This window comes from Lampetra fluviatilis, chromosome 1 (genome assembly GCF_964198595.1).
Source record: "Lampetra fluviatilis chromosome 1, kcLamFluv1.1, whole genome shotgun sequence".
Lineage (NCBI taxonomy): Eukaryota > Metazoa > Chordata > Hyperoartia > Petromyzontiformes > Petromyzontidae > Lampetra > Lampetra fluviatilis.
The window spans coordinates 31,759,458-31,778,308 of NC_136275.1; the positions used below are offsets into that span (position 1 = coordinate 31,759,458).

The 18,851-nt window shown below is 46.1% G+C and overlaps 1 protein-coding gene across 9 annotated transcripts in view; it reads left to right on the forward strand.

The window, feature by feature from the left end:
• Positions 1-4,833, forward strand: part of BPTF (bromodomain PHD finger transcription factor) — a 64,896-nt gene extending 60,063 nt beyond the window's left edge. For all 9 annotated transcript variants that reach the window (XM_078860741.1, XM_078860756.1, XM_078860782.1 and 6 more), the window contains 3 exons: positions 639-723; positions 1,124-1,310; positions 2,397-4,833. In XM_078860741.1, the coding sequence (XP_078716867.1) occupies positions 639-723; positions 1,124-1,310; positions 2,397-2,481 (357 nt within the window). In that variant the 3' untranslated portion in view covers positions 2,482-4,833. The remainder of the gene's footprint in view (positions 1-638; positions 724-1,123; positions 1,311-2,396) is intronic.
• The last annotated feature ends 14,018 nt before the right edge of the window (positions 4,834-18,851 follow it).

The following is an 18,851-nucleotide window of genomic DNA, read 5'->3' on the forward strand; positions in this document are numbered from 1 at the left end:
CATTCATTGGACCACGCCATCTTAGGGAACGGTCCACTAAAGGCGATTTCAGAAAACTATCTTTCTGAAAATGACCTCTAATTCACACTCAGGGCATTGAACTTTCCCACGCACCCTGCTGTAGAGATGTATAATTATCAGAATTGTTGCCATTCAACCATGCAATTATGAGTGACGCAATGTGACCACAGTGCCACTTAGTCCAATGTTGGCTCATAGTTCGGGATTGTTTTTTCTTTTATTTGCCGACGCTTAAATACTTTATCGCTGCATCCAGAGGTTTTTTTGTCAGTAACGGGGTTTCAATTATACATCTGGCAACAGTGAAATGCGGTGTACATAGCCATTATAGAGCCGTGTGTTGCGACGATGGTAACGGTACCAAGATAAACGAAAAGCACTCGGCCACCAAATGAAATTTGAACTCGTAAACTTCCCACTGTGAATGGAGCTCGATACTACCGCGCACCACTGCCAAAAAGTCCAGGCCTTTAACCATTTTTATGAATTGTATATTTCACAAGTGAATAAAGGATATACCATCTAAAGACGTGGCACATGTTTTTTACGAGACCTGGAATTTAAGACGGCTTTAACAATACATGGTTCTCCAATCCCAACTTTCCATATCTTCTCAGGTACACAAGATGGCATGGCCTTTCCTCGAGCCAGTCGACGAAGAGGAAGCACCTGGGTACTACGAAGTCATCAAAGAGCCCATGGGTGAGCTTGCTTCATTGCAGCGAGGGCTCGCTGGCTCACTTTGGGCTGTGCTGGTCAAACTTCAGACGTATAATTTTGATTTCACCTCCCTTGCTAAAGAGACTGAGCACCTACATTATGTGTGTGTAAAACAACAATTGTGATAATTCGTCAAGTTATGAGTAGAGTGAGAAATTGGCCCTTGCCATGGGAATGTGCAATTTACACCGAGGGCTCGGGGCTTAAAATGGAACGGTGTTCCCATTGCGCATTTGAGCCGGGAGACATTTTAGTTTGGATTATTTTGGTTAATCCTGCTGTCGGACTCTGTGTTAAACTTAAATCCTCACCATGTCCCTTTTTAAAAGTAAACCCTCGTGTCCCCCGCTTCGCTCTTCCCCTCCCCACCACACGCCCACAGACTTGTCGACCATCGAGAAGAGGCTCAGCTCGCGCTTCTACTCAAAGCTGGCCGAGTTTGTGGGCGACATGACCAAGATGTTCGACAACTGCCGCTACTACAACCCCGGTGAATCGACCTTCGCCAAGTGCGCGGAGGTCCTCGAGACATTCTTCGTGCAGAAGCTCAAAAGTTTCAAGGCCAACAGGTAGAGAGAGGCACCACCCCGGCAGGCATGAAGATTGTGGAGTGTGTGAAGGCTTGGGGTGCCGGCAAGCTGTGACGAGCAGATGTCACGCAGTGCTTTTTGAACTTTCCTATCTGGAATTCCTGCTTTGCGCTTTTTCTTCCTGCTGCGATTGCCTCCTTCCCTGCGACGCCCGCTGCCCTTTCCCTCTTCCTCTGCAGAGCTGGACTTTAGTTATCGCTGCCCTGGCTCAAGACAAGGACACTCCTTTTAATCAACCGTGTGCTTCTCAACGCAGCTTTTAGATCGGCAAAACGAAGCCCTGCATTATCTGACCAACGGTGGATTGCACTTGTTTTCCTTACCCCAGCTTCACGCTACGTCAGTGTACCGGCACCTGTGGGCATAGAGAATGGTCTCCTTTGAGCCAGACGATCGTGACCACCAAGCCAATTGCATCTGGGTAGTAATTCGGCCTCAAAATAGTGTTGACTTCAGCAGGACCAGCAGCAGCAGTTTCTCCTGGGTATCACAGTGACTTCACCCTTCAATGGACTACTTTGATTTACGCTCGGGCAGCTCCTCTCCTCTTTTCTGAACTGAACATTGCTTGGTGTCGCTGTGTTGTACCCTACTTTGCCAACCACCGCACCCTGCAGCCAGAAGTCCTCAGACTCCAGAAGCTAAGCAAGGACAGGCCTGGTCACCAAATGGATTGGTTAGCGTGTTGGAAATGTCAGGTCTCCATGGGTGAGTTGCTATCGGATGTTCAGTATCGGGATACTTGCTTCTTGGCATCATAATCTGGCTGACGTCCCAACACAGTGCTAAGGAATACTGCACCTCAAGAGTTGGTGTGAATCAAATGAGAGACGGCTGTTAATGAACCTGCGGCAAGAGCGGAGACACTAGCCTACGCAAGTCCTGCCACGCAAGAATACAGTGATAACCTTCCCTGGACCTGCCACCTCCAGTTGTCCCGACGTGGCATTCATAAAGTAGAGGTAGCCCCTCATGGCGATGGGGACATCCCAGCATATGACGATACCCAGGCATCCTGATTGAGATTGATACTGAATAACGCATTTCCGCCTTCATGTTTTCCAGGACGGGGGGCTTCACGAAGACGGGCCAGGCGACCACAATTTCGGCTTTAAAAGGAAAGAAGCCGGGCTTTCCGTGCGTGCAGTAGATGTGCGCAGACAGGCTTGCCAGTTTGTCTGATTTGGTTTGACAGGCCTGGTGCTGCTGTCTCCCGCTTCAGATGCTAGGCATGTTGGGTGGATGAGGTGGGATGGCGGCAGGAGTTTTAGCAGCTCGTGAGGGGTCTCCAACTGGTGACCGCGGTTGGAATGGGGATGGGCAACGAGAATAGGGAACCTTGCCGTGGGTTAAAAAAAAGCTATAAAAAAGTAGAAAGTAGCAGAAAAAATTACAGTGACTGTATTGAATTTTGTATTTAAAAATAAAAATAAAAAAATGGCTAAGTTGACTTCCAAAGCCAACTTAAATTCCAAACATGTCACTAATTGCAGTGACTTTTTCTCTCCATAGTAGTTTTAACTGCACCGTACCTTAGCCCATGAGCTCTGTACATAAGTCATGTGTGTGTTGTAGAATTTTTTTATTTTAATAAAAAAAACAGTGTCCCCCTTATCTTTCTCGGCTTCCCCTCCATTGGCCTTCCCCACCTCCCGTTTCCCACCTTAAAATAACTAAACATGAACTCTTTACCCCCTCCCCTTCCTCACCATCCCCTCCCATTCCCATCTTGTGCGGAAATAAGCTAGCGATTGCGCTTTCTATCTGTGGGGCAGTGCAAAACAGAGCAGCGATTCACAAGCGTGTGTGTCATTCTAAAAATGACACCCAATGCGTTTCAGGGGTACGGGGATAACAAAAACAGAACGGCTGGTGGAAGACTCAACCGCACCCACTGTTAAAATGAGTTGTTTCACTCGCACGCACACACACAAACCTTTGTGCGCGCGCGTGTGTGTGTGCTTTCGAATGGATCAGGGAGGCACCTCACTTTGTTATGAGCACTCCTCCAACCAACGCCCCCAAGCCCCTATTGGAAACATATTTCGTCGAGTATCAAAATGTGTGCGCCGCGACACGCGATTTTTCGTGCGTCCTGTGCTATAGGTTAGCGTATGCGTGGTTTTTTTTTCAAGCAGTCGATACATTGTGCTGTTACTAGTGGCTTGACCGATCAGTCACTCGACTCTCCCTGCCCATTACGGTTGATTGCGGAAGTGTGTTTAGTCTCAGTTATACCTTTTTTGCTCTTCGCTCTTTTTGAAAAAGACACCGGTCCAAAAATGATTTTTTTTTACTCTTTGAAAAATAAGCGAAGTGCACATCGGGTGCTGCGAAAGCCAAACGAGTGTGCTCGTTAATACTGTACTACAGCTTGGTCTGCCCCACTGATTCCACACGCTTAAAGGTGTCGACAATTCTTATTGGAAAGGCGTTCACTCATAAAAAACAATCGACTGTATGATGTGGACGTAAATTTAGGTCTCATACCGACGCTAGATTGTATTTAATAACGTGCCCAGTTTTTTGCAACAGGCCTTCCAGCAATCGGGCACATGGAGTCGTTTTTGCAGAAAGCATCCAGTGCAAGCAAGGCTTGTCTTGAATCTAGTGTATATGTGAATGAAAAACAAGAAACGCTGATGCTCAGTTTAACTTCTTTGCAAAACCTCTAACTCCTCAAGCAGTTGGTCTAGAACTCCTGTTCATCCAAATGTGTCCCGCCGTACGATTTTTTAATGATCGAAAACATGACTTCAGGCAGTGACACCTAAAAGCCCAACCTGCGTGTTCAGTCCACATACTGTCATGCTAGAATCGGAGCCACCTTTTTCAAATCGTCCGACTCCAGTCTCCTCCTGGTGCCGTCATCATTCGTCCGATCTTTTGATGCCCACGGGGTTTAGTAGTGATGCTGAAACCCGTTACAAATGTCTGAATTGTCAGATATCGGCACTTCACAAATCCCAAAAGGAGGCTGAAATGAAGTGTTACATTTGTTTATCTGGACATGGTAAAAAAAAGAAACAATACTGCCTAAATTGTGGTTTCAAGATGCAAAAAATAAAATGAATATTAACTCCTTTTCCACACCCCATTGAGATGACTGACAATTTGAGAGAAATCTGCAGTCGTGTCAAATTAAAGTGTGTTGTGTGTGTGTGTGTTTTTACCAGGAAAAAAACCCTCTTCAGATTTATCCTTATGACGAGCATGTACATTTTGAATTATTTTAATGAAATAGCCTCCATCTTAACAGAATAGAATTGGTATGAGATGTACAACATTGGTCACATGCTGTTAAGAATTGCTTTGAAACTCAACATTATGCCACGTGCATTGCCAGACCAGTGCTGGCTGTAATTTGAAGCTGTCTCCGTTTTGTTTGGCTTGTAATATTTACATTGCAATGTAAAATGTATTTTGCTTTCACACATGTTGTAATTTAGTTATCTTGTTAAATGCGTATTTCATGATATTTTAGATAAAAACCTAAACAATTTTTTTTGCTCTCCCTTGTATATGTTAATTTGCCTTTTTTGTTCTACCATCTCCACCCCCCTAAACCTGGCCTCAACCACTGCACGTCTGTCGCACCACGCCTGTGCGATCACGTAGACATCACAAATGATGCCCTTTTAGTCGTGGCAGCTACAAGTATGACCACACCCAGTGCACGAGAACTGCTTTTGGTTGAGAATCCACGTCAGAACAGCCGTCCTGCAGTACGTTGTTGAGCAACCCTTGGATTTTGTAAAGCTGAATGTCGCAGGGTAGGTTGTTTCTGGAGATTCAGGTTTGACTCTGTCTTTGTATCCCCTGTAGCAGTAGCATCGTGGTAGCGCACCACACCAACTAACCTGTCAACCTGTGTTCAATTTTCATTCGAGGCCAACATCGGTGGCGAATATCTGAACCCATGCTGGGCCTTCTGTTATAGGGGTGCCTGGTGCCATGTGTAAAGTACCAGCACTGGGGAGATGGGGGCAGCCACACCATCCCTGCTGTGTACTGTTCTCGCTTTCATCGGTGCTTGCTAACAGCACTTGTCCCAGCAGTCTGTTAAAGGCCTCTTGAGGAGTCTTTCAAGTGCACCCTACCAAACCCGCTCAACATCTTCCCCATTTCACATGCCCCCTTGCTCTTCTCCTTTCTCACATTTCAAGCATTCACAATCAAGACGTTTTTGTTGCAAGAAATGCACCAGTGCGCGCGTGGCTCTTCTTCCATTGATGCCATCAACAACACCACCGATCATCATTTGAGGTCCGACAGATATTTAGTTGTCCTGCTATTGTTTTTCCCCCCCCCCAGCGAGCCGGTGGGGTCTTCGAGTCAATTGGACAGTCTACATCAAACTGTCGTCGCTGATGGGGGACACCATTTGTGATCGTTTGTCTCACCGCAGGGGAACCCCCAGCCATTGGAGCCTTCATCCATTTGTAGTGGAATGATCACTTGGTTGTTTGCGGGCCTGAGCTGAAACCCCCCTCTTTGAGTGTCGCTTCTTTAGTCACGCGCTGGACAAGCGCGAGTACTTGACATACCGAGTTGTGAGTTGATCGCGATGCGTCTCGCGTGTCACATCACGCACTTGCAGCTATTTTACGGGGAGCGGTAGTTTAGCGGTTAGCGCGCTGCGCTACGAACCCGGCGACCAGATTTCAATTCTCGCTGACGACGGCCAACACCAGTGACAATTATCTGAACTGGTCATGGGCCTCCCGTAGGTCTACCCAGCCTCAAATGAGTACCTGTTGCGGTGTGCACACATCGTCACTTGGGAAACAAAGGCGGCCAGGCGTGGTGCTGTGCCGTGCCAGCCTTCGTAGGTGCTCGCTACCAGCACTTGCACCAACAGTCTGTTTGGACTATATACGGGGGAGGGGGGGGGTAGGATCTTTGTAGCTGTTTTTAATTAACGTGGCAACGTTCAGTGGAACGCACCTCGGTGGGCATGTGGAACCCGTTTACCCATGAATCGGTCGCGTTTGCTTCCCATTGTGGGTCCCTCCCCATTGCGATCGCGGAGCTATGAGTGCTGAGCCAATGCAGGAGGCAGGGAGATATGGGCAGAGACGTTATGGGCGAGCTTAGGTGAATAATGATGGTTCCTGTACAGTCTTTGATGCAGAGTTGTACAATTTTGCGAAGCGTATTTAGAGTACAACGTTAGCTTATTTTTTCGTATTTCTTTTCGTTTTGTTTCGCAGTGTTGTTTATTTTTGTTTGTATTGCGTCTCTATCGTGTATAATATGAGATAATTAAATGATACAGTGAAAGGAAAAAAACATTTTAAAAAGTGTTATAAATATCGAGTCACGGACGATGCTTTTAGTATTGTGTTTTTTTGTCGCAGAATATGTTTTCCTGTCAAGCCGACCGGCGGTTATTGCATCCCACTTATTACGTGATGGGACGTGCACATGGGAAGGACAAGAGCTCTCTACAACGTCACAGCCACCACATGTTGCTGTTGAAACACTCGTCACGTCCTTCCTGACCTTTAACACATACGTACGATGCTTTTTTTTGGTTCTGTTCCGAAGGTTCCCTTTCAGTATTTGTTTCATGTTATCGGCTCATATATTTTTTTTGAATGTTTTATTTCATTGTATATTTATTCCCATTTGGATCCACGCGCTTTCACGTCCATCGTAGCGTGTAGGATGTTAACCCGCCCAGGCGATGCGACGGGGAACCGGCCCCCTTCGCTCTCGTCTCAAGCGATGCCTGCGCCCTTGCGGGTCCGCAGGCAGACTTTTGTACTTTGACATTCGTCATCTCCAGGAGAAATAAACTTTCGAAAAACTTTGCAAGTGGACGCGGTGCCCTCATTTTTGTTCGTAACGTGGCGTTTGCCAGGGGGGGTGGGGGGGGAGAGGTGCCGAGGGTGCGTTCAAGCGAGTAGGGGTTCTTGCAATTGTTTCCAAAAATGTACCGGTAAACCGCTTTGACGCATATGTACGGGGACGTATGTGCCGAGCAGTAAACATTATTTCGTTTGGACTTGTACATTTTGAAATGGGGGGTTGGGGGATGCGGTGGAGCTGTCGTGGCGTTATGGTGAACACATTGGACTTGCAACGTAGAGGACCTACGGTTCGATTCCATCTCGTGGCACGGTAGTTGGAACAGTGGCGAAAGTTTGTTATATGCCCACCCCCCGCCTCTGTCCATCGGGGTCACCACAGTCGATTGGCAAGTCACGTGTATTGGAGTAAAGAGTGTGGGTTCTGCCCACCTCTTCCAAGACATCTGACCAGTATGGAAGAGGAGACCACAAACACCCTCTGCTGCTTCCTTTCGTGGGGGGCCTTCCACTCGCACCTTCGGTTTAGCACGGTTGGGCACGTATGGTGTGAAAAAAGGTCTACATACTAGCAGTGGCGTAAGCAAGCCATTTCAGGGGCTGCGCCTTTGAGCTACGAGGCGATGGCTGTGATGTAAATGGTCGCGCGTGCCAATTGGTTTCATTAATTTATAAAACTATGCTAGAATCGGTTACGGTTCCTGTTTTTTTTTTGGCCCGGTAACCGATTCTGAAAACGGCTACTCGGTTATCATTTAACAACTCTAGTAGTGAGTGAACTTGCGCGGTCAATTTCGTGTAAATTGTTTGATCGCATGTAAAAGTATAACCAGCATAGAGCCCAGTTATATAGAGGAACAGGCGCTGTAAAGATGTAATATAGAAGTGGCTCCGTTTAATGAGCCACATGACGGAAACTTGGCCCATTCCATCTTTATTCCATTCCGACAGGATATGATAGCAGCATTTTAAGGGCTCTCGGAAGCAAGTTTGTGATATCCGCTTCTGCGTGTCATTTCTTAATGGAGAATTGCACTTCTTTGTCAATCAATTGTTTATCTCTACACGACTCCAGTCCCAAACGTAGGATAAGATTGTTTCAAACTTCGTCACAAATATATATAATACACATTAGACTCTGCTAAAGTCAATTGCATTCCCTAGTTGAGATTAATCGGCACCAGCTGATGTGCCCACTAGTTTATACTCATGTTTTATCCAGGTTTTGTGTCCTCAACTAGAAAAGTGATTCTTCCACGATTTTCCAGCATATTTTTTTTTATCAACGTCCAGCAGATATAACTGCTCTATTCTCAAAAGGGAGAATAGCCGCACTGCTGCATTTCGAACAGCTGTGGAGATACCCAATTTGGCAGAAAGTTTGGTCTTGTACATAACGCCATGGTGGTGTCTCGAGTCACGACAGCATAACTGCATATTAAGGGTGTAACGATGCATAGATTAATACTAATAATGTTAGACCTTGGTACATCGCACTGTGTAACAAAAAAAAATGTGTTCATGACTAGTGTTATTTCCTAATTTTTCTTATGCCTCAAAAGTACAGAAAATGGCTATTCCCAACAAACTTTGGTTTTGTGACCATGGCACAAAAGCAAAGTTAATCATTCACTCCATTAACACTGTGACACATTTTTTTTTTGTTCCTGGGTAGTAAGTGTTACTTCCTAATTGCTTATGCCTCAAAAGTACAGAAAATGGCTATTATTCCCCACAAATTTTGTTTTTGTGACCAGGACAGTGATATTTTGAAATTTACCTATTTTCAATGAGAAAACGTGGTGTGCATTTGTGTAATTCCTTCACGTAAAGTCCTGGTCACAAAAGCAAAGTTTGTGGGGAATAATAGCCATTTTCTATACTTTTGAGGCATAACCAATTAGAAAATAAGACTTACTACCCAAGAACAAAAATCGTGTTACATAGTGATCAAATGTTGTGGATTCACTCTTCAAACACACCGGTGGGCTGAAGAAGTAACTAATTGGCGTTTTGTTAACGTGACACATTTTTTTATGATTGGCCGTGTCGGGTGGTGGAGGGTTGCGACACATTAACGCGATCTCACCCAAAAACCTTTATTATGAAGAATACTGGTCGCGAAAGCCTACGTGTTAAACTTTAGTAGTAACTACTAACTCTATAGTCGTATCTACTGACTATACTAGTATCTACTGACTCTATAGTAGTATCTACTGACTAGTAGTATCAACTGACTGTATAGTAGTATCGACTGACTAGCAGTAGTTACTGACTCTATAGTAGTATCTACTGACTCGTAGTATCTGCCGACTCTATAGTAGTATAAACCAACTCTATAGTAGTAAATACTGACTCTACAGTAGTATCTAATGAAAATAGTAGTGTAGTGTCTTGTAAAATCACTCAGTCGGATGTTGTTACAGATCACCTGCTTACACTTTATTACTCTTGCACCAGTTGTAGGCGCTCTTGTCTCTGTCTATACGGTCATTTTTGTTAACCAACTTCCCCTATCTACTTTACACCTCGCTAACCTGCCTGCGGTAGCTTCCTCTCAACAGCTCCGCACATAGACGGTAGCTCTCATTCTCAGCAGCTACGCACTCGAGGCTCCACACACGGCAGCTCCCGCTCTCGGTAGCTCCGCACTCGAGGCTCCGCACCCAGCAGCGCTCACACAGCTTGCACACAGCAGCGCTCACACACAGGCTTGCACCCATCAGTGCTCACACAGAGGCTCACACACAGCTTCGCTCACACAGAGGCTTGTACACAGCAGCTCTCACACAGAGGCTTGCACACAGCTTCGCTCACACAGAGGCTTGCACACAGCTTCCCTCATTCTGCGCCGCTGCCCTCGCCTACGTTCCCTCAGACCCACTCACTCGTCTGATCCGGGCGGGTGAATCAGCCATCATCCGCCCGGCGACTCGTGAGGGTTGAGGTCCATCCCTGGCTTGAGCGGCAGCGGCAAGATGTCTTCACCTTGATCCCAGCAACCTGAACTCCCGCTCCGCTCTCACGTGCCTCCTTATATCTTCCTCCCAATTATCCAGCTCCTCCCTTGTGTCTCTTGAGGGCCAGACAGGCTGGCGCCTGTCAGGCAATCAATCACCCCTTATCACATCGCCCTGGCCACACCTCCGGTGTCGGCGTGCAATCACGGGCTAACCACGTCTGTAACCGATTCTCCCCTTAATGAGGTTGAGGTTTGCTTGTGCAACCTCACGTTGCACACACGTACCTACCTGCCCTCGGTTGCCCTCGGCCAACAGTGCGCACCGCGTATTTTACCACACTACAGTAGTATCTACTGAATCAGTATCTATTGACTACTAGCATTTTGCCCATCCAAGGACGGGTGTATTGCAGTAAATCTGAAACTTGCAAGCAAAAAGCAGACTGACGTGATATTCATCGCATCCATTTGTGTGCAATTTGGAAAGCCGCGGTGACACAGACTTATTTCATTTAAAGGTTATAATCCCTTGTTCAATCATGACGTCCTTTTTACTTCTATGTCTCAACAGCGTTATGGAGATCGTGTGACGTGAGGGTTCTGCCTTTGTAGTGAGGGGTTGTAAGTTGATGCTGAGGAGGGGGGAGGAGGCACCTCACCCCCCCCCCATGTGCAGTGATGTCACCCGCTAATTATTATTAATGGAGGGGGGGTGTCTATTTGGAGGACGTCACCTGCTCATGATTATTAATGAGGGGGGTTCTCCATGTGGAGTGACATCACCCGCTCATGATTATTCATGAGGGGCAGGTCCATGGAGAGGACGTAACCTGGTCATGATTATTAATGAGGGGGGCTGGTGGACGTAGAGTGATGTCACGCGCGTTACACACTGCTATTCTTTGGTAAATATAGTAGTGAATAGTAGTATCCACTGACTATAGTAGTAACTCCTAACTCCATAGTAGTATCTACTGACTGCAGTAGTATTTACTAACCGTAGTAGTATCTACTGAGAGTAGTAGTATCTACTAACTATACAGTAGTATCTACCGACTGTATAGTAGTATCTACTGACTTTATAGTAGTATCTACTGACTGTAGCAGTATTTACTGACCGTGGTAGTATCTGCTGACTCTATAGTAGTGTAGTGATGATTTGAAGCTTTCGTGACTAGGAATCCATACTCGTTGGTTCTTTCGGTAAAGTCACATAGGTATAAAATAAAAGAAATCACGACGTTTCAGGCGCAACACAAGCGTCCATCATCAGGTGGGAAAGCTGATAGAGGTCAAGAGGCCTCAATGCATTCAGATCCAGGTCGGTCGCAGATGTTGGTACGGGCACCCGTCGTGACTGAAACCGTATTTTCCGCCTTCTCAAGATGTTTCATCCCCACTGCCATGATGCCGGGTGTCTGATGTGCCCAACGAACCCAGGCATGTGACCACCGAGGTTGTGCCTCAGTGGATTTCTGTTCCTCTGCCCACAGGGATTCAGCACTTGACGACTACGGAACTGCCCATCATGCCGTTGGAAAGCCATCCGACGGGGAGGGAGCGGCCGACATCCGCTTCCCCTCCTCTCCCATCTTCTGTCTGGGAGGGGCTGACTATAGTAGTAACTAATAACTCTATAGTAGAACCTGCTGACTCTATAGTCATATCTACTGACTCTATAGTAGTAACTAATGACTCTATACTCGTGAAGAGGAGTCGGAGACTGGTTACGCACTTGTTTATTCTTCAACCCACAGCCACATTCGTTCCTAAAACCAACCCTGAACACGCGTCTCGCAGCCCCTTTTAAACCCTCCATCTCCGCCCTCGTTCCCAATCCATATCTCCGTCTCGCATGCCGGGTCCGTGTGACATCAGTGCCCTTTAACCTTTGACCCCCATCTCGTGGATTCCCGTGCGTGTTTTTGCCGAGTGCGGAGATTTCATGTCTGCGTGGTGCGAGTGCTTGAGGATGGCTCGCAGATCCCTTACAGTAGTGTCCACTGATTATAGTAGTAACTATTAACGCTACAGTAATATCTACTGACTCTATAGTAGTATCTACTGACCGTCGTAGTATCTACTGACTATATAGTAGTATCTACTGACTAGCAGTATTTACTGACTATAGTGGTATCTACTGACTGCAGTAGTAGTATCTACTGACTCTATAGTAGTAGCTATGGACTCTATAGTAGTATCTACTGACTCTATAGTCGTATATACTGACTGTAGAAGTATTTACTGACCATTGTAGTATCTACTAACTTTGCAGTGGTATCTACTGACTCTTTAGTGGTAGCTACTGACTGTAGTAGTATCTACTGACTGTATAGTAGTATCTACTGACTGTAGCAGTATTTACTGACTGTAGTGGTATCTACTGACTGCAGTAGCAGCTACTGAGTCTATAGTAGTATCTACCGGCTATAGTAGTAACTACTGACTCTATAGTAGTATCCACTAACTATAGTAGTAACTACTAATGCTACAGTAGTATCTACCGACTCTATAGTAGTGTCTACTGACTGTAGAAGTATTTACTGACCGTAGTAGTATCTACTAACTCTGCAGTAGTATCTACCGACTCTATAGTAATATCAACCAAATCTATAGTAGTAAATACTTACTCTACAGTAGCATCTAATGACTATAGTAATATCTACTGAATCTACAGTCGTATTTATTTATTCATTCTAAAGTATTGTGAGTAACCAATGAGGGGGCGAGAAAAAGGAGTTGCGAGCTGGTTGACAGTCAAGAATGACGTAATGTCACGGGTTACATAAGGGGCTTTGGAGAGTATCTTCTCGAACATGGGCGGAGCCGAGCTGGGGGGAGGAGCCGCCTAAAGGGTTCTTAAGGGGGGCCCCGTGACGAAGGCGTGGTCGTCGTAGGTAGCCAGGGTAAGGATCGGCTGCAGAGGGTTTCTCCTTCCTCGTCGTGGAGCGGTGTTGGCTGAACCCCCGCTCCGGGCAGACGAGTGAGAGAGCCCAAAGGGTAGCCGAGGGTAGGACCCAAATTGTATTCAGTGTCCGGGGTAAAGGACCGATATAGAGTGCACCTATACTGATGTGAGTGTAGGATGTCAAGTGTAACAGTTTTTTTATTAAACGGCAACAGCACTTATCGAATTCCTCGTCTCCGCGTGGTTCTACTGCACTACAGTAGTATCTGCTGACTATGGCACTATCTACTAACTCTATAGTCGTATCTACCGACTCTACAGCAGTATATACTGACTGTTGTAGTATCTACTGACTATATAGTAGTATATACTGACTCTATAGTAGTATCCACTGGCGATAGTAGTAACTAACTCTATAGTAGTAACTTCTGACTCTATCATTATCTTCTGATTACAGCAGTGTTTACTGACTCTATATTCGTATCTACTGACTCTGCAGCAGTATATACTGACTATAGTATTATCTACAGACTGTAGTATTATATACCGACTCTATAGTAGTATCTACCAACTACAGTAGTAACTACTGACCCTACTGTAGTATCTACTGAATCTATAGTAGTATGTATTTACTCTATAGTAGTATCATCTGACTATAGTCGTAACGACTAACTATATAGTAGTATCTGCTTACTTTATAGCAGTGTCTGCTTATTCTATATCAGTATATATATGACTCTACAGTAGCATCTACCGACTCTGCAGTAATATCTCCTGACTTTACAGTAGTATCTACCGACTCTACAGTAGTATCTACCGACTCTAAAGTCGTATATACCAACTCTATAATAGTATCTATGGATTATATAGCAGTTAACTACTAACTTCACATAGTGCCGTGCTGAGGCCTAGTCCCGTGCAGAGCCCCCGGCCTCGACTAGATTGCCCAGCCGGCCGAGGTCGCAGGCTGGGGCTGGTCTGCTAACCCTCCACCATCCCCCCACCTGTTCTACAGTAATAAGGGCTATAATAGTAGTATCTACCGACCCTATAGTAGTAAGTGCACACATTGGGGTGGGGGGGGGAGAAGAGGACATCACAATGTGAAGAATTTACCTCAGCGTTGTATATTTGCTTCTGAAAAAGAGCTATATAGCTCAGTGGGCTTTGCCTGGTCAAATGAAAGTAATACATAGTACCAAATGCAGTCTAGCATTAACATTACCACTCGGGACACATTTGGGTTGGTCTAGTACTGGCCTAAACACGTTTCTTAGGTACTAATCTGGCTGTGTAGGGCTTTGTTCTTAGCACTTGATTTAATCAAGATTGATTAGGACATTGTGTGTATTCACTGTGAATTGTCTTTAAATTATAGCATATTTAATGGGCGATGGCAGTTTGGTTTAATTTGTTTAACCAGGTGAGATCTCAAGAGACCAGGAAAGTCTCATATTTAAGAGTGACCCGGAGCATTCGTCTGCCAGGAGTGGGCGATGATTGCTATGTTTAATCCCAATTCAGTAATTTGCGGTGTAATATTAGAATTTGGCACACAATGGCCTTCTCTTGCGAATGACGTCAGGGGGTATTTAACATCCACTGTGAAGCGGCCGGTGCAGTGTATTATACATGGTGAATACACACGCAGTGATAACCAGGGCGGCCGCTGGATTTGGAACCACGAACCACTGTAAAAGAACGGAGAACACGCTGGCGCTCGGGTTTGCGTGCTTGTGACCCATAGAATACGCCATCGTGTACAATGTCTGCCAGTGCTACTTATGAGTTCAACAAACAGCTGTTCACAAGCTACACAAGATGCCGTCATGCCCCCTCGCGTAATTATCTTGGTCTGTACCACGCTGTGTTGTTATGGAATTCTCTGCGTGATTTTCTTTGTATAAATGGAATATTTCATCGTTTATTGTTAGGCTGAACTGTGAGATTGTTCATCTTGTCGGATCTTTCAGCAAGAGAACATTTAGAATTCAAAGACCATGATGTATTCAGTGTAAGACTAAGAGCCACATTTCTTGAATCTCCACAACCCAGAAGAGGGTTAGTGGGTGGTTCAAGAGAGGGGTCACTGTTCCACTCCTACTACTTACTGCTCTCTTCTACTCTTTATCAAAACGGCCAGTGATAAAAGTCAAGCCGTATGAAAACACAACATTGTTATCATCATGGAAATTACTGCAACTGATAGAATAGTAAAATGGCAAGTGTTTACGGAGGGATTTAGCAAAGTTTAACATTGTCATTCTTTTAAGACCTTGTTAAAACCAAAATCCAACCGCCGTGTTAAATTTGGTTTTCGCCAATTAGTGGGACTTTGTGCGGGATTTTGTTTAAGCTGTTGGAAATGTTGCTCATTAATTGGTACCAACTGCATGGCAGCATTGTGCTTATTTTCATCCTCAATGCGAATAATTAATGAGCGTCTAGTTAGAGGGTGTGTGTTCATATGGACCCTGGCTAAGACTACGTAATTGAGCAAGCTGCAAGGGATTGTTTTCTTTTTTTCAAGACATTTCCTCTAATAGGTACTAGTAATTCCCCACTTGTTCTGTCGTATACAAATTAAGTTCCCGCAAATGAAAGGATACATTTACCACCCTGAGTAATCTGCCGGATGAGGGTATCACCATGCTGTGTCGGGCGTTATTTGATCATACTTCACCACGATGGTCGGTCGGGGTAGGCACATGTTGGTGGCAGGGGTGGGGACGGGGCAGCACTCCTCACTGACGTTCGCCATGGTGAAGAATTGAACCCGGGTCTTTTGGTTCGCGGCGCAGCGTGCTCGCCACTCCACATCTGTTTCCCTCCCCCGTTATATATAGTCTCTATTCGGATTGAAATTCTCTTCAACGTTACATTGCTTATGTGTATCTACAAAGTTCCAAACTTGTGTCTGCCTAAAGTGCGTCCCTTGGAATGAATGTTGGATCTTGCCCGTCGGGTGTAAATAAACTACCTTGTCGGTGGCCCTTATATAACCAGCTGAGGACCCACTGAGAGTTATATTTCTAAAATAGATTTGTCGAGTGTCACATGAGAAAAAGCATCAACTTATCAAATTTACGCCGGGCCCAACATTCGCGAGGTCTGCCAGGATGGTAAGATTGCGACACTGGCGACGCAGGCTGCATTGGAATTGACGTCGAGTGAGCCGGTGTTTCTCTGCTCGGAATACATTTGTGCGGTGTTTATCTTAATGGGCAGCCCTTAGTCAATGGTGGAAATGACCACGGAAATGACAAGTTCGTACTGCTGTTGGCCTTGCAGAGTAAACTGGCTATCTGACTCAAATATACATTATGAAACAATACTGTTCGCAAAAGCCTACATGTTAAAAATGAAAATTAGCCGTATATTATATACATGCAAATCTTGACTTAAAGCTTTCGTGGCTGCAGGAATCCATATTCTTTGGGTCTTTCGGTAAAGCCACGTAGATAGAAAAATAATTTTTAAAAATAACAATTTCACGACGTTTCGATGCTTGTGTTGCGATACCGAAAGACCCAACGAATATTTATACATGCATATAAGATAACATTAATGATGGCGATAATGTAATTATATGTACCTGTACACGAGTGGCAATGCAGTCCCATCATTTATCATTCATTTCATAAGCATGTGCTGACTCCACTTCCCTCTTGGTGTCCCTGAGAGAGAGAGGGAGATGAGTCAGTGGCACCGGTCCAGACCCCATGCTCCCATCGCTCGCATTCTGACGACGTCGCTGTGTTCCTCGCAGCCCCATCGATCTGCGAGTCTCGCCACGTGCCCGCTATCATGGTGCTATCATGGTGTAATCACTGTCAGTGGAGGTGCGTCGCGGGAGAGCGCGAGTTGGTGTGGGTGGGGGAGCGGTGGTGCAGCGGTTAGCACGCTGCCGGCGACCCCAGTTCGATTCCCGCTCACGGTCAACACCACTGACGATTATCTGAACCGGTCCGCCCCCCCCCCACTAGGTCTATTCAGCCTAAAACGAGTACCTCGTGCGATGTGTAAACATCGCCACTAAAGAGATAAAGGCGTCCGGGCGTGGTGCCATGCCGGCCCTCATCGGTGTTACTCGCTTGCAGCACTTGTCCCGGGAGTCTGTTAAGTCTATACGGGGGATCTTTGCCTTTGTTGAGCAGGGCACTGTCAAGTATCGGAAATGGGGGACGCTGCTTGTCATGCTTAAATAGACGACATTGTGCTTCCGGTGGCTTATCAGCCCAGCGGAAGTCTCAGATTAGAGCCTTATCATCATATGTGTGTGCGCTTCTGCATGTATATGGGTGTCAACATATGTGCGTCTCTGTGTGTGCAAGAATGTGAGCTTTTTTTCTTCTCTCTCCACTATTTGCGCATGCAAATGAATGATTACAAAACAACCCCCACCACCTTGCAGTGCCCGATGGTAACGGTGGTGTGTTATGAGCAATGCCCTGGTGGGAGAGGATGCTCGTCAGCTGATTGCCCCTCGTGCTGTGCTTTTTTGCATCCACTTAGGTGACTAAAAGGGGCCCTGGTTTGCTGCGAGGAGGTGGTTAAAGCCCTCCACCTTAAAATAAGTCACTGGACAACCACAACAAGAGAAGCAATGTGAACTTGTGCCGGAGGCCCCCGAGGGGACCAAGATCTTTGACGTCCGGGAAATCCCTTTTGGCAGGGTCAAGGGACTGAAACCTGCCCTTCAAAAATGGATACTACTGGACACGTGTGAAAAAGAGCTTTATAGCTCATCGGGTTCCTCCAGTATGAATACATATTCAGATTATATGATTGGCCACATATATAGAGTGTCCGAGAGGAGAGGTTGCCATTGCTCTGTTGGCTGTGTGCCTGGACATGTGTGGAATATGGGAGGTCCAATGAACTGGTCTTTTATAGATAGAAAACTAATTTCTTTAGAACTGCTTTTTGTGTTTAGTTTGTTGTCCTTCCACTCCGTACCTCCGATGAGCACGGTTAGCTACATACGACGCGAAATAAGTTATACATACAAACATACAACTGTTTCCAGTTGCTGTCATCACGAGGGTGGAGAGTTCTCTACTCAGGGCAGGACAAGATCGAACAAGACAAGGGTGATTCTGTAGAGTTCCATATTATCTGTCCGGCTGCGATAAGAGAGGTGGAGAGAATTTCAACAGCTTTACTCGCCTGGATAAGGCCTACGACGCCAGTGAGAGGCCAGGACTTTGGGTTGTTTTTACAAAGCTTTCATGGTCCTAGACTCGGCTCATGATCATTCGGACCTTCGTGATGGTGAGCAAGCTCAGGTCCGTGGCTGGGAGTCAAAGCCATTCCTCCTTCATCTGAGGGTGCGACAGAGACGTCCTCTGGCTCCTGCGCTATTTAACACGCGGTATATTTTGATCACACGGTTGGCTGCACGAGTAGAAAAACCCACTGGATGCAGATACAATGACAGTCTTGATGGATTCTTGGGTGTGGTCATGGGATGGCGCTATACTGGTCAACCGGATTGCATATGACCTGGCCATTGCGCCTCACTCTTCAGAGTTGGACACTTTGCTGCTGACCTTGCCGCTGGCGACAAAAGAATGTGGGGCCTAACTCTCAGCCCGACAAAAACAATCTACCCTGCTGCTCGGCTATCCAATGCTATCAAGCGCTCCACCCTCCCAACTCTGCATGCATAATGGGGGTGGTTATGTAGAGGGTGGGCAAATATTGCTGTTGGCCCCAGTTTGATAGCAGAGGTTTCGCTCCGCATCAGTCGAGCGCCGTTTCCTTTTCATCGGCTATCTGAGGCGCTGTGTGAAAGCTGCCCGGCCTCTTGATTGCACACAAAACCCCCACAGCCA